At 36.1% G+C, this 15,101-nt stretch overlaps 3 protein-coding genes across 4 annotated transcripts; 1 reads left to right on the top strand and 2 right to left on the bottom strand.

Annotated features, from left to right (window-relative positions):
- Positions 1 to 2,046: 2,046 nt before the first annotated feature.
- Positions 2,047 to 3,999, top strand: LOC114188430 (protein MAIN-LIKE 1-like). The gene is made up of 4 exons (XM_028077013.1): positions 2,047 to 2,263; positions 2,498 to 3,069; positions 3,157 to 3,744; positions 3,817 to 3,999. Exons 1-4 carry the CDS (start codon positions 2,047 to 2,049, stop codon positions 3,997 to 3,999), a joined length of 1,560 nt encoding a protein of 519 aa, XP_027932814.1.
- Positions 4,000 to 4,174: 175 nt separating this feature from the next.
- LOC114188762 lies at positions 4,175 to 5,931 on the bottom strand. Its single transcript, XM_028077397.1, has 4 exons — positions 5,826 to 5,931; positions 4,774 to 5,749; positions 4,494 to 4,685; positions 4,175 to 4,377 (listed from the first exon to the last, which is right to left on the bottom strand). Exons 2-4 carry the CDS (start codon positions 5,386 to 5,388, stop codon positions 4,213 to 4,215), a joined length of 972 nt encoding a protein of 323 aa, XP_027933198.1. The 5' UTR covers positions 5,389 to 5,749; positions 5,826 to 5,931; the 3' UTR covers positions 4,175 to 4,212.
- Positions 5,932 to 9,664: 3,733 nt separating this feature from the next.
- On the bottom strand, positions 9,665 to 14,712 carry LOC114187671 (pre-mRNA-splicing factor CWC22 homolog). Of its 2 annotated transcripts, none has more exons than XM_028075979.1 (8): positions 14,504 to 14,712; positions 12,944 to 14,289; positions 12,644 to 12,833; positions 11,772 to 11,875; positions 11,554 to 11,656; positions 11,155 to 11,453; positions 10,346 to 10,651; positions 9,665 to 10,167 (listed from the first exon to the last, which is right to left on the bottom strand). In XM_028075979.1, the coding sequence occupies exons 2-8, from the start codon at positions 14,279 to 14,281 to the stop codon at positions 9,823 to 9,825; spliced, it is 2,685 nt and encodes an 894-aa protein (XP_027931780.1). In that variant the 5' UTR covers positions 14,282 to 14,289; positions 14,504 to 14,712; the 3' UTR covers positions 9,665 to 9,822. The 2 variants fall into 2 exon arrangements, with proteins under 2 accessions (XP_027931780.1, XP_027931779.1); XM_028075978.1 differs by having other exon boundaries at positions 9,823 to 10,167; positions 12,944 to 14,315; positions 14,504 to 14,706.
- Between the last annotated feature and the right edge of the window lie 389 nt (positions 14,713 to 15,101).

Genomic DNA, 15,101 nt, shown 5'->3' with positions numbered 1-15,101 from the left:
TTTCATGGCTATGATGATGAAGTAAAATTTTGTTTACTCCTCAAGAAGTGGATAATGAGTTGGTTATTCAGTTTATTAAAAGGTGGTAGCAAGTGGTTCTTTAACCATCAACTTTCTAAATTATTGAAATCAAGAAATGGTTAACATGCATTTTGGTTTGTGTTTTAAATTTGTTAGTCACACTTTATATTTTACTCTTTATTATTATATTTTTTAGGTATATTGAGTCATTGAAATCTTCATTTCAATGTATTAAAGATTTCAAATTGACTAGAGGTGAAGTTAACTTCTAGTACATAGGGTCTTGGAAGTCTCACATCGACTAGAAATAAGGTAATTTCATAGTATATAAGTTGAGTGTAAACCTCACTTTACAAGTCAGTTTTGTGGGGTTGAATTAAGCTTAAAGTTCACTCCTAACATGCTTGTCTTAACAAGATTTCTTGGATATTTTGTTCCATCCGTTACAGATCACCATAAGTGAGGTGCAAACCTTAACTTACAAGTTGATAAATTTATTTGTTTTAAGAGTAATCAAGCACATTTTTAGAGTATAAGCTAATGGTATCTTGGTATTTTGTATGTATCAAAATATGAATCCTTAGAAGATCATTTATAGATTTTTTTTTCTGTTAATTTTGAATTCTATTACTCCATTTTAAATTGCATATACTTATGTTGCTTTCTTTTTATCCGATACATAGGTAATGAATTGTCACATATTGAATGATGATAACTTAGTTTCTTTCTAATAGTGTTTCTAAGTGGTCTTTTGATCGAAAAAGTTTTTTTTTTCTCAACAAAATACTGTATAAGTTTTTTATTTCTCAATTTATACTGACTTCACATATAAAATATGGTCTCACTATTTTTAAAACATGTTTTCTTTTATACGTAGCTTTAGTTTGAGAAAGGACTTGCAGCAATGGAGACTCTTGGGGAGATTTTTTCTTTTTTTTCTGAAGATGTAGTGAGGGAATCAAGGCTGTTTCTTCCTGCACCTATATATTTTTTTCCTGCACCCCATCATTTTGGATTATTTTTTTGGAACACACTAAGGGGGCTTCTCCCTGCACCTCCAAACAAATCTCCTGTACCCCCAAAACATACTTTATTTCCAACGTTGCCCCTGGTTAAAAAAAACTTTACTGTGCTTTTCTCAATTTTACCGCACTGCACCCCCAAACCTGCACCCCTCACAACCAGTTAATGCACTGCACCCCCATAAAAAGCAGATTCCCTCTGCACGCACTGCACCACTTTTTAGAATCTTTGACCTAGCCTCCCACGCCTCCCACAAAGCATTATTCTCCCATTCTCCCCCACTGCAACACACTCAATCTTCTCCCCACTGCAGCAGCCCTTCTCCCCACAGCGCACTCATTCCTCTTCCCTTCTCCTCCGCGCACTCATTCTCCCTGTTCTCCCACAAACCATCTTTCATCCTTTCTCGCGGCTTCCCAATTTTTGCAGGTAAGTATTACTGCTTTTTTAATATTAGACATCGTATATTCTTATGCATGTGTATATTTTTATTTTAATTGATTTTATAAGTAGGTTTTTATATGTAGGTTTTTATTAATTTTTGTTAATCCTGGAAAGGTGGGTTGTGTTGATGAGTGGTGTGCGTTTGAGAGGAAGGGTTGTGGTGTTATTTTTTTCTTTTCTGAAACGGAATGTTTAATCCGTTTCATTTTTTTTTAAGAAACGGATTGTGTAATCCGTTTCTGATTTTTTTTTTCTTGAAACGGATTGTGTAATCCGTTTCATTTTTATTTTTTTTAGAAACGGATTGTGTAATCCGTTTCTGAATTTTTTTTTTTTTGAAACGGATTGTGTAATCCGTTTCTGTATTTATTTATTTTTTTTTTGAAACGGATTGTGAAATTCGTTTCTGATTTTTTTTTCTGAAACGGATTGTGTAATCCGTTTCTGTATTTTTTTTTTTAACCGGATTGTGTAATCCGTTTCTGTTTTTTTTTTTTTTTGAAACAGATTGTGTAATGACGTATTATGTATTAACTTGTATTTTATTTTATTACAAATATGGTTAGGACCAGAGGAAATATATCTAGATGTGGTTCAAATGATGCACCCGAGAGTTCTAGACACAGTGCGGCACGAAAGAGACCGACAGCATCGGCTCGTAGAAGGGGTCAGCATGAGGCTAATGTTGTTGAGGATGACATTGTTGAGAATGAGGTTCCTGACGTTCCTCGCGAGGACGAGCAGGTCATTGATAACGATGGTGGAGGATTTCCTGGTGGGCCGTATGATACATCTTTATTGACGTAGTACCAGGATCATGTTGCACGCATGATATGGGATGGCCAGGTGAGTAAGAAGTTTTTATATAGGTTTAATTTTTTGTTGTTGTTAAGTATTTTTATTGTTGTTTGTTTCTTCTGATAGGATCGAGTTGTGAAAGTGGTCTCCCATATTAAAAAAGTTAAGAAATTATGACGTCCTCACCCTGCTGTTGCACCTTTTGTGTTAGCTTCGGGATTATCGCCTTTGTGCGACATATTATATGAATATATCGACCTTGGGTTAGTATTGGGTTTCGTGGAGAGATGGCATCCCGAGACTAACAGTTTTCATTTACCCATTGGGGAGATGACTATCACTTTGGATGACGTATCGTCACTTCTCCATCTTTCCATCAGTGGAAACTTTTGCTCCATTGAAAATCTGGAATATGAAGATTCTGTTCAGATTTTGACGACACTTCTCGGTGTTGACCGGGCCATGGCATGTGTGGAGCTGAATCAAAGTCGGGGTGCACAGGTCCGACTGAGCTGGTTGAGAGACTTGTATCACAGCTGTTGTGAAAACGAGCTATGGGAGTTTGCTGCACGTGCATATCTTTTGCACCTTGTAGGGTGCACCATATTTGCTAACAAAAGCGCCACGTATGTTCGTACACATTATCTGGACCTATTTAGAGATCTTTCCACATGTCGTACATATGGTTGGGGAGTTGCTGCTCTTGTCCACTTATATGAGCAGCTAGGAGATGCCAGCTTTGCAAATACAAAGCAATTAGCTGGATATCTACCTCTTCTGCAGGTACCCATTTATATAACATTTTATTTTTTATTTCACTTGTTTTTAGTTTTATATGATAATGGTTAAATGAAATATTATTTGATACAGGCTTGGATATACGAGCACTTCCCTACATTGGGAAGGAAGCAAGTACGGGATACATATGTGGAGACCGAACCCCGTGCTCTACGTTATGTCACTGGACGCGCCATTTCCGCTATAGCTGATGTTAGAGTCCAGTTGGATGGCTTGACATATGATGGGATGATTTGGAACCCATATGTAGCACACAGAGCTGCACGACAACTGGTAACACATAGCATGTTTTCTGGCTTCCTGAGGGTTGGGACCGTCGTACAACGTCATTTGCCTGAGCGTGTGTTGCGACAATTTGGGTTCATCCAGCCTATTCCACGACCGCCTAGTTCGGTTCCCATGATGGACTTTGAGGCTATTGATGATCGGTGGAAAAAGCACGAGCAGTTTGTTGTACATCAAGTGGTCCAAGCACCAGCTCCCTTTTCATGTTCGGATGGATATTTGCAGTGGTTTAGGAGAGTCTCCCATCCATACATTTTACGTGGAGCTGAGGCCGACCGACCTAGCCTTGTGCTTGTGCCCCGACTTCGTCGGAATTTGCCAGATGACATAACAGTTCAGAGGACGTCACCGTCATCATCTTCCAGTGGTTTATTGGTATGTCACACATTTAGTTGTTAATATTATTAGTAACTATTAATATTTGACATTAACTTGTTATTATGACAGGGTCTCGTGAAACGCATTGTAGGTGGTCTTCAGCGCATGATAGACTGCAGAGATGTTACTGAGGGCACAGTTGCCTGGGATCGCACTCATGAGTTATTGCAGATGGCTCAAGATGGACTTGAAGAGGAAGAGACTAGAGGAGGACGTAGAGTTCGAGGTCGACGACCATCTACGTCTGGATAGTTGATTTATTTGTATTTGATGTTAGAGTTGACATTTGTATTGGATTTTATGTTAAGATATTTCATCTATATATGGTATTTTATATTAAGTTATTTAATGTTAGCAATGAGGCCAAAATATATTCGTCCCTTGGCCAAAGGAGTTAGAATTTTATATATTGGTAAAATTATTACAAACTACAACAGTGAAATACTTAAATACAATCAACAAATATCAGTCTTCCATGAGATCTACATAACTACGATCCACTATGTGTAAATCTAGGAATGCTTGCATCCTATCTCTATAAAATGATGCCCACCCTTTTGCCTTTGGGTAACAATTGCTAGATGATATGATATCCACTGTCGGTAATGGACAGCCTTCTTGTAGACGAACCTGTAAATACGCAATTAGTCAATAGAGAAATAAAGTTATTTATAAAAATAATATATATATATATATATATATATATATATATATATATATATATATATATATATAAACATATATACCTGAACAAAATGAGAATTGTAAACATGTCCGATACAAATTAGTCGATGTTGACTTTGCGAAGTAGGTGGGGATGTACGAAGTGGGAATATAGTCAAATTCTGAACTGATGACAAGCACACGAGAATTACATTATACCGATTAGCAATCGCATACCCAATGTCTGGTATAGTCATCCACTTGTCTCGATTAGCCTGTATATAATTAATTAGATTATAATAAAACAAAATCATAAAAAACTTGTAATAAATAAATTTCAACAGTGGTGTATAGAAGTTATACCCCTGATGGTGATTGAACTAGCAAAGACTTTCTCAGTTCTTCCAGACGATCATAGCCTCCAACTAACGTTGCATATTCATCTCGCCATTGGCTAAGTTCTTTGTATAGATCATGTCTGATTAGAGGCCACGACTCCTCACCCATACCCAACAATGCAGCAATGCATCTATATCCACAATGACCGTCCGCCACAACATCGACAACATCGAGTATATATGGATGAAAAACAGGATTGAACTGTTCTAGCATGGGTATTACTTTCTCTTCAATTACACGTTTGCTCTTCACCTTGTTTTCTGTTTTTGCAACAAATGTGTCTTGTCTTGAGGACTCTATGAAGGCGTCCACATGCTCAAAATAGGAGGGATCACGTTTGGTTGACTTCTTTGATCTATGACTCTTAGCTGCACCTTTCGTCTTAACTTTACTCGGTGGTGGTAACATCGATGTCATGGAAGGGCTAACTATGTCAAGTAATTTATGTTTTATGGTCACTTTTCCTGCAATATCAACTTCTTTGAAAAGATTAAGCAGTAGATCAACCTCCCTCTGAATAGATAATTGCCCTTCAGATTGTGAAGACGAGACATTGGAGAAGCTCAACCTAGTCCACATGACATGAATTTCTTGGAGAGGAATAATCCCAGGATCATATCATGCTAATTCACACGCACATGGTAGACCATAAGTTTGTCTGAGAATGCAGCCACAACGACTACTATCGAATCCAATCTTCTTTACTCTTTCCAACTCTGGAGCAAGGAGTTCTAAGGCACATCTAGAAATATTACCCACTAATCTTCTATAACTCAATGCCTTGTAAGAGTCACTGATCAGATTTATACTTCTTTCAAAAGACGCCTTAATTTCGTTGTGTTGCAAGATAATAACGTTGTGAATTCCATCCCAACACGAACAAAGGTCTCCCATACTACTTCCAAGAACTTTCTTCAGACTCCAGTGAGCAGACTCAACCCTAGTACAATTTATACAAGGAAATCATATAAACCATTAATAAAAAAAATTTAATTAATAGCAAAATACAAACATACCTGTTTGATGTTGTATTCCCCAAATGCATAACTTTGTTCGTCCATGCCTTCACAAAGAATTTCTTATAAGGAATGATCCACGAGTCGTTAACATATTCAAAGAATATAGGCCATGGCTGGCTAACAAGCTCAAGACGATGAACACACTCGTTGAACTTTAATTCATCTTCACAGTCCATGACATTCTCCCAGGCTTGAAGTACAACATCCCATGCGTCAACAGAATTTACTAACATTTTGCACTTTGCCTGCACATTTTTTTGAATGTGGAAACGGCATAGAAGATGATAACACTGAGGGAACACCATGCCAACAACATTCATTAGAGCAAGATCCCTATCAGTTACAATGACTTGTGGACCACCCTCGGACGTCATAAATAGACCTCTTAGCCTTTCAAGAGCCCAAATGAAATTGTTTTGCTTTTCACTAGATAAAAATGCAAAAGCGGCCGAGAAAGTTAATCCCGTTGAGGTCACACCAACAATCTCAAGTAATGGCAACCGATATTTGTTGGTTTTATAGGTACTATCCATTAAGAACACAATGTTGAATGAATTTAACAACTTCACAGCATCAGGATGGGTCCAGAACAAATCGCTTACCACATCAGATTCATCAAGACATCTACTAAAATGGATGTAGTGATCACGTTCCAACATCAACATTAACTGTTGTAACTCAGTTCTTGAACCTCTTATTGAACGTTTGTACCTATATCTCGCATTATACACTTGCTTCAGAGTTGTAACATTACAATCATCTTTTTCTTTCAAAGTGAGAAGTATATTTGCAGGTTTGACTTGACTTTTGGTCATATCAACAAGCAACGACTGTTCAGTAGACTTCAACCTACCCGCATAGGGGTGACCAACTAGAGTAGAAGAGACATCGTGATTATGGTAACCACATTTTACGTTCAACACCCATCCCTCCCCTTGAGAGATGGGTCTCCCTCTCAATCTAAAGGGACAATCACATTTTCTTGTCCCAGATAAACTGGGTTCTGCATCAGACTTGTATTTTCTATATTTTCCACCTCTTTCACAACCTAATAATACATGGGTCTTTCTTCCTGGTTGTCCATTGTATTTATCCGATCTTAGAATAATAACGACAAACCCAAGATTATAAGCAACCCCTCTAACCCATTTAATTAATTCTTCACGTGTTGAGAAAATATCATCGGTTGTAAAATGAGATGTATAATCTTGTTCGCAGATATCATGAACAAAATCAGAAAACTCTGACAGGAGACTACAATTTTGTTGAGAATCCGCTTGAGAATCCAAGAAACTCAAATAACTAAATTCATGCTCTTCCATAATGAACTATAATAAAAAAAGAAATTTTAATAAGTAAATAACCTATCTAAATGCATAAAGAATGCAACACGTATCACAGAAAACGACTGAATATAACACGTATCAAAAATTGAAAACTAATTGCATGTTCATATTCAAAAATTGAAAACTAATTGCATGTTCATATTCATTGCATAATTTAAGTTAGAAAATTCACCAATCACACAGACTCAGATTAAAAATTCACCAATAACACAATATACAAACCAACACACAAAATCAAACGGAATACCTTGAAACGGAATAGGTATTCCGTTTCACATCTTTAACACACGGATTATGTAATCCGTTTAGAAAAACAAAATTTTGGTTTCTCTTTCATGTTCAAGTGTGTGGACTTCAAGTGTTTCATGTGTTGGACAAAACATCCATAACATAATAAGGAGCAGAAATTTCAACGAAATAAGTTATTATACATATGCAATGATAACGAAAATCATAATTTATACGAAACACAGAATCCATTTCAAAAATGTATGAAACGGATTCTGTACTCCGCTTTTAAAAAAATTAGCAAATTTTTTTATAAACGGAATACAAAATCCGTTTCAAAACTGTATGAAACGGATTCTGTACTCCGTTTCATAAAAAAATTTGCAAATTTTTTTATGAAACGGAATACAGAATCCGTTTCATACTGTATGAAACGGATTCTGTATTCCGTTTCAAAAAAATTTGCAATTTTTTTTGTGAAACGGAATACAGAATCCGTTTCATACTGTATGAAACGGATTCTGTATTCCGTTTCATAAAAAAAAATTTTTTTTGAAACGGAATACAGAATCCGTTTCATACAGTATGAAACGGATTCTGTATTCCGTTTCATAAAAAAATTTGCAAATTTTTTTATGAAACGGAATACAGAATCCGTTTCATACTGTATGAAACGGATTCCGTATTCCGTTTCCCATACATTTTGAATCCCAAACAATGCCTTCAAACAAATTCAATTTAAAAAACTTATGCTGGTATGAAGGCTAACCTGACTGACGGAAATACCACTTCGACGAGCTAACGTAGTTACTTAGAAGAACTTCCTTCAAAGAATGAACCTTCAATCACAATAATAATCAATAGTGTGACAGAATAAACAAAACAGCATGAATAAAGAAATGAGGATACAAACCTCCAGGGACCACCACGAACGAGCAAAGATACGAGGGACCACACTGCAAAGAATGAAGGGCTGAAGCACTGCAGAGAATGAAAGGCTGAAGGATGCAGAGAATGAAGGGCTGAAGGACGAGAGGGACCACTGCACAGAATGAACTGAAGAAGCAAGAATGAATTGATGATGGAGAACAGAGGGAGTTCACGTTTTGGGGGTGCAGCGAGGTTGACGCAGTAAATTTCATTTACTGCGTCCGTACCATTTTCAACCGTTCTCAACCATTCTCACACGATATTAAATAAGGACAGAAATGTAAATTTGGGGGGTACAGGAGATTTATTGGAGGTGCAGGGAGAAGGCCCCACACACTAAATTTGAAACATTTTTCCATTGGGCTAAAAGAGAAGAATCCAAGTTGATTGCTTTCCACATTTGAGTTTAAATGTGTTTTACTCTAAATATATGGTTACCTTTTTTTCCTTTAAAAAATGAAAATAAGATTATTTGTGATACCTCAACCTATATATAAAATATATAAAAAAAGTGATTACTGTATATTTATCTTAAATTACTCTCAATTAAAATCTTCCAAAAAGTTACAAATTGCCTACACACGTCACAAGTGTGTCTTAGGTACTAGTAAGTGTATTTATTTTTCATATACTTTTCTCCGCCTGCATTAATATTTTCTTAGCAAATGGATCATTAATAGGGTTAAATATATCTTTGGTGTCTTAATTTTAGGTGAAATTTGAAATTAGTCACTCTTCAAAATTTTGATCAAATTTAATCTTCCAACTTAGTTCTTTTAACTAAATGCGTTTTAAACATTAAATAAACTTAACAAAATTTAGTTAAAAGAACTAAATTTACACATTTCTAAAATTGAAAGACTACATTGAATCAGTTTTAAAAAGAGACTAATTCTAAATTTCTTAAAAACATATCGTAAATTAATGACCCTCTGGAACAAGTGATGCATAAGTAACTTCTTATATTATTCCAAATTTGTTACTCGAAAACCTTCATATATAGATCCTCCTCCAAAAGCTAGGACATTGAAATTCAGTTCTCAAAAATCACTAGTCAATCTTTATTTTGTTTCCCATCATATTTTACCAAATCACTCCTATTCAAAGATGCATAAACAATAGGAAAAATAAGACCCTTAAATCACCTCCACCAAACCCAAACATTCAAACTCGGTCTAAGTCATTTGAAATAAATCTATGGCCTTGAAGCAAGTCACAGCCCCTGTATGAAATGCTTATTAAACAAGCGGCATATTATGTTAAGGTATTTGAAAATCGGCTTGCGTTGTGATCGCGACAGCTCACGAGCCCATTATTAAAAAAAAAATGACATTATTTATAAGAAAAGGTTTCTTTAAAAAAAAATTGAAAGAAAATTTGATTACATTTCCTAGTACATATTTTTCCACTTCTAAAATTGATTACATTCATTTTGTCTCGCCAAAGTATCTCCATACAAGCAAAATTATGAAATTAAAAATCAAATAACTTCACTTTCTCCTCCGCTTTCTCTGTCTGTCACTCTCATCAGAACTACTTGAATCTGAGTCTGAACTAGCTGTTCCAGAATCAGATGAATCAGAACTCTCCGACTCATCATCTGATTCAGATTCTGAAACTTGTTTTTGTTGTTGCATGATAAGACGTGGCATATTCTTCAAATACTCACGTAGGTTCTCCGTAAGACCACCAAGACCAATGGATGTAAAGAAATTAATGCAGAACCGTGTGTTTTTTGGATTATCTTTCGGAAATATGGATTCGAAAGATTCCTGCATAGTTGGATCGTTTAACCGTTCATTTAGCAGCCGGATTCCAAGATGCTCTGATAATTCCTGCAACATCATAAACAGAAATCAACATCTTCCACATACCATACATGAGTGCATAATTTACACAGTCAGAAGACAAGAAGCCCAAATAAGTATATTTCTAAAGCTGGCAATTCAAACTTCGAGAAATAATACTGCAGGTGCATAAGCAAGAGAAATATTTGATTTTGATTATGAATACCTGGAAGAGAATCTTAATAAATATACGTGAAGAAGAAGTTGTGTCCTCTTCAGTCAGGCGTATATACGATAAAACATGCCAAGGTAAAGCATCTGTGCCAAGTAAATGAGCAAAAAATTTTGCCACATTACGCAGTTTGTTTGTTTCAAGTCGGTGAATCATGGAGTACTGCTGCACAAAGCACTTCTCAAAATTTTCTTGGTGTACTTTGTTGATCATGCAGAAACGCTGCCCCAGAAGACCATAATATCGGAGATAGGTTCTCTCTTGGCTGCAACATTCCAGAAGCATAATGCACAATTCCATCTGCCACCAATTATAAAAATACAAAATTATAATTAGTTCAAATAAGCAAAAGGCATAACTTAAAGAAATGGAGAACAATACATTCTATTCTGGAAATGAATGTTCGATCTGAGTAACTACGTATAGATACAGAGTCTATGCTTGGAATAGTTAAAAGCTTATAACAGCTAGGCATTGATGCACCGGTTATATAAAAGAGCATCAAATCAGATAAAAATAAACGAACAAATAACCTTGATCCGAAGAGATAATAAGTTAAATTCAGTTCTAAATTCTAAAAGACCAAGTAGTGCCAAGATACAAATTGGCAAATTAGTGAGTTTATACAAGGGATACATAAAGAAAGAGAGCATTCAATTTTTCAATATATTGAACTAGATTCTAATGTTCTTCCATGTTCATAAAATATAAATTTGACATACTAAAAAATTTAAATAAGAAAAAGGCAGCAAGTAGATAATTTAGCAAAAGAAAATGAATTCTAGCAATGATTCCGATCTCACCTCTTGACCTGGCTCAAGCTTAATTTTCAGAAGCTTATGACCAGCTTCCTCAAAATCAACACTAGACATAATTGTTAGGTATATTGTCCTTCGAAGATTGACAAGATTTGTCTCTGTTTCATCTTTTATTTGCATCTGTTCTTCATCCTCTTCATCAGACTCATCTTCTTCATCTTCATCATCTGACTCAGCATCCACACCTTCCTCTTCATCCTCGGATTCCTCACCCAGCATTGATTTCTTCAACTCTTCATAACGCTTTTCATTCTCCAGGAAATTGGGATCTGGCTTGAATATATCTGAGAAAAAACAAAAATAGAATATAAAGAAATCAAAATGACCAATGACCACAATCAATCAAATAAGAAACATATACAAACTTCTCAAAACAAAATATACCAAGGGAAATCTCAGGATTTATCTCTTCATCCAAGGAAACTTCATGAGTTAACTGATCTTCCTGCTCCACCAGATCTAGCTCAGGACGAACAGCTGGATAGCCCTGTTAATCATTGCAACACATTCTTTAAACTACTCCTTTAAATTTTTTTACAAATGAGTTAAATTATGTCTTATTATGTTAATGTGTCATTCCTATCACAAACCATAAAAAGTACCTGAAACTTCGCTTTTCTTATTGCAAACAAGCCTTCAATCAAAAACTGAACACGTTTGTCAATTTCTCCTTCATGAAGAATCCCACGAAAACGCTCAAAGATACCTGCAAATTATAAAATCTTATTTGCCAGAAAATTTAAGGACAGAAGATTATCTCAAGCATCATTTGCCCATATACACAATGTCTTGCAAGACCAGAACAAAACCTGAAGCGTGGAGCACTTGGATAGGGCAATAACTAGAGGAACGGTTATGTACACTAGCATATTTGCTTTTGTTTGGGTATTATAATCAGTTAGAAAACTTAATTATCATAATCAAACGAGGGAGAAAATTCACATGGAGGCTTTTGATATTTTAAACAAGAACTGCATGCCCTACACCAAGGACTCAAGCTCATATTTTAACAACTCACGACACCAGACAAATTAATTTTTATTTTTTGTAATGATATATTATCTAATACTCCTTCAAGTCACCTTTGATCTAACTTGTTTCTTGTTTCCTAAATCTTTTAATCTTTCCAGCCTCTTTCCTAAGTCCTTACTCTCTCCGGCCTCCTTAATCCTTAATCTCTCCGGCCTCTCCTTAATCCTTAATCTCTCCGGCCTCTCCTTAATCCTTAATCTCTACAGCCTCTCCTTAATCCTTATCTTTACAGCCTCAATGAAACAATTTCATACAACTCGAATCTTAAACATCATTTATTTATCTCTAACCTGCTATCGTAGGTTAGTTAATACATCAAGCATACGAAGACGAAAATAGGGTCTATGATGTGAAAGGAAGTGCAATAGAAAATAAGACAAATGCCAAAGTCATTATCACATTTGAAAATAAAACCCTAAGCAATAGGTGAGGGAATACTCACCATGAAGACCCTTGGGTGAGAGATCCTGCAGTATTGAACCACATTCTGTCACAAAACCAACTGCTACTTCAACACTATCGTCAGTAGGTTTCTCGAGTAACACAGTTAGTAACTCAAGAGCAATGATCTCATGAGCTACTTGCTGATTCACCAGATGCCCTATAAATTTAACAGCTGCTAGTAATTGAGGCTATAAATGATGAAAAACAAACAAAAAACACATCAGAAGCATAACAAAGACAAATAAAAGAAAATTAGAAGAAAAAAATTGATCTCAAGTTAAGAAGAATAACCACATACCTTGTCATTCCTCTTATAAGCCCTCTTAAGCTGCAAAACAATCCTTCTTAGCAAAAGATCTCCCACCTCAGGAAACTTTGTATTAACGACAGCAACCAAGGCAGCAAAAACATCTGTAAATCCCGGGGATGCCATCTGTGACTTCATACATGACCGACAAAAAAGTCCCCTTCCCCTGATCAGGTTTTCCGAAAACAATTCAGGAATTATATTTTTTATGTTTGTAGCATTAACCTTATTTACAAGCCCGTTTATGCTCTTTCTAAGAGCATCCCACGTTAACCTTTGATATTCGACACTACTTTTATCTTGAACTTCTTTCATCATCATCGCCATCTTAAAGGGGGGAATGTAAACACCACCACTCCTGCCCAGATTAGATGCATCACCATTCAGGTTACCTCCTGGGATACTTGTCTGTCGTTGAGGATTTGCATCTCCAACAGTTCTCCCATTTCCATTCTCTTTCTTCCTACTTTCTTCTTGATACTTGCTCACACCCTTATCCCTGTGGTTGCGCTCATTGTCATCATCCCTTTCAGCTCTTCGTCTCCTATCCCTGTCATCATCCCTTTCAGCTCTTTGTCTCCTATCCCTGTCATCATCCCTTTCAGCTCTTTGTCTCCTATCCCGGTCATCATCCCTTTCCACTCTTCGTCTCCTATCCCTATCCCTCTCTGATTTCCTCGCCAACTCCCTATCATCTTCCTCCGAATCATAACGTGAGCGTCTATCCCTGTCACTGTTACCACCCTTTTCCAATGTTCGCCTCTTATCCCTATCACTGTACCCACCTGATTTCCTGGTCAGCTCCCTGTGATCTTCTTCTGAATCATGCTGTCCGCGGCGATCCACAATTCTACTTTTGTCTTCCTCCCCTCCGCGCCATCTATCGCTGTGATGCAATCTATGACTTTCTTTCTCCACTTGCCTTTCACTCTGACCATTCACTCGACGAGAATCCCTATCACCCCGGCTATCTCCTTCAGCATCCCTCCCTCCACGTCTATCATAATCCTGCGGCAGCCTCTCATTCTCTTCACTAACTCTCTTTTTATTCACAATCTGACCCTCCTCCTCTGAGCTCTCCGACCTCTCCTTTCTCTCCCTACTCCTACTTTTCTTATCACTCCCCATTCCACCATCCCTCTCAGCCCCCTTTCTCTCTTCCCCCGAATCACTTCTATCACTATCATCCCTGCGGTGACCAGAACTCTTCCTACCACTCCTACCACCACGCTTATACTCATCCCTCTCGTCATCCTCAGATTCGCTGCCACTGCGTCTCCTCACATCATCTTCACTCGACTCGCTACTACTGCTACGTCTTCTCGCCATATCAAACCCTAATTCAATCCAACATAAGTTAAATCTACAATCAAAGAACACGGGTATTACACAAAAATTTCAAAATTGTTGTAATATCACCGCCAAACTACTTAAAATTGTAAAAATGAAGTGTGAATGGAAAAATGAAACAAAAATCACAATAGAAAACCCTAAGTAATACAGTGTCAAAGAAGAGAACAATTGAACAAACCACAAAACGAAAATGGATACCTTAGGTCGTGACAGAGAACCGAAAAGTTGCGTGAAAGAACTCGATGAAGTCTTCGCAGAGTGTATTAGGTTTAGGTATCGAAAGAAGGGTGAGAAACGGAGAGAGATGACGGTTGTTTTGCAGAGGTTCTTAGGTTTAGGTTTTCAGAAAGGAGGGTGTTTATGCAATGATTTGAAAAATTATCGATTTCAGATGAATTAAACTGTAGTATATCTAAATCACGTTATTTCACGCATATTATTTAAATATATAGATATTATTAAGTTAATATATAAAATAAAATTATATTTATTAAAAATAAAATAAAATAAATTAAAAAATAAGATAATAATGATTAATAAATATAAAAAAAATAAAAATAGATAATTTTATAAAAAATTAATAAAAGTAATGGATAATTTTAAAAAATTTAATAAATAATTATATTTTAAAGAATAAAAATAGAATTTTGAAATGAGAACATAAATGAAGGAATCCTCTTTATATATTATTATAGACTAACATAAACACATGCACTATCACAATCTTCTTTCAACTTACATACACATAGTATTTATCTTTTGTTTTCTGTTGATTTGTAAGCATCATTATATTTGG

The sequence above is a fragment of the Vigna unguiculata genome, chromosome 6 (genome assembly GCF_004118075.2).
Source record: "Vigna unguiculata cultivar IT97K-499-35 chromosome 6, ASM411807v1, whole genome shotgun sequence".
NCBI lineage: Eukaryota > Viridiplantae > Streptophyta > Magnoliopsida > Fabales > Fabaceae > Vigna > Vigna unguiculata.
Note: the sequence above shows the minus strand (reverse complement) of the source record. Positions and strands in the feature narration are given on the sequence as shown.

Bases quoted from the DNA above. Each gene is read 5' to 3' on its own strand.
- LOC114188762 (XM_028077397.1), bottom strand. From the start codon at position 5,388: ATGTGGACTAGGTTGAGCTTCTCCAATGTCTCGTCTTCACAATCTGAA. The intron at 4,686-4,773 runs GTATAACTTCTA...AATTATATACAG, and splicing joins TAGTTCAATCACCATCAGGG to GCTAATCGAGACAAGTGGAT. The intron at 4,378-4,493 runs GTATATATGTTT...GCGTATTTACAG, and splicing joins ACAATTCTCATTTTGTTCAG to GTTCGTCTACAAGAAGGCTG.
- LOC114187671 (XM_028075979.1), bottom strand. From the start codon at position 14,281: ATGGCGAGAAGACGTAGCAGTAGTAGCGAGTCGAGTGAAGATGATGTG. The intron at 11,657-11,771 runs GTACTTTTTATG...AATGATTAACAG, and splicing joins TAAGAAAAGCGAAGTTTCAG to GGCTATCCAGCTGTTCGTCC. The intron at 10,168-10,345 runs GTATTCATAATC...ATGATGTTGCAG, and splicing joins TTATTAAGATTCTCTTCCAG to GAATTATCAGAGCATCTTGG.
- LOC114188430 (XM_028077013.1), top strand. From the start codon at position 2,047: ATGGTTAGGACCAGAGGAAATATATCTAGATGTGGTTCAAATGATGCA. The intron at 2,264-2,497 runs GTGGGCCGTATG...CTTTTGTGTTAG, and splicing joins CGATGGTGGAGGATTTCCTG to CTTCGGGATTATCGCCTTTG. The intron at 3,745-3,816 runs GTATGTCACACA...TTATTATGACAG, and splicing joins CATCTTCCAGTGGTTTATTG to GGTCTCGTGAAACGCATTGT.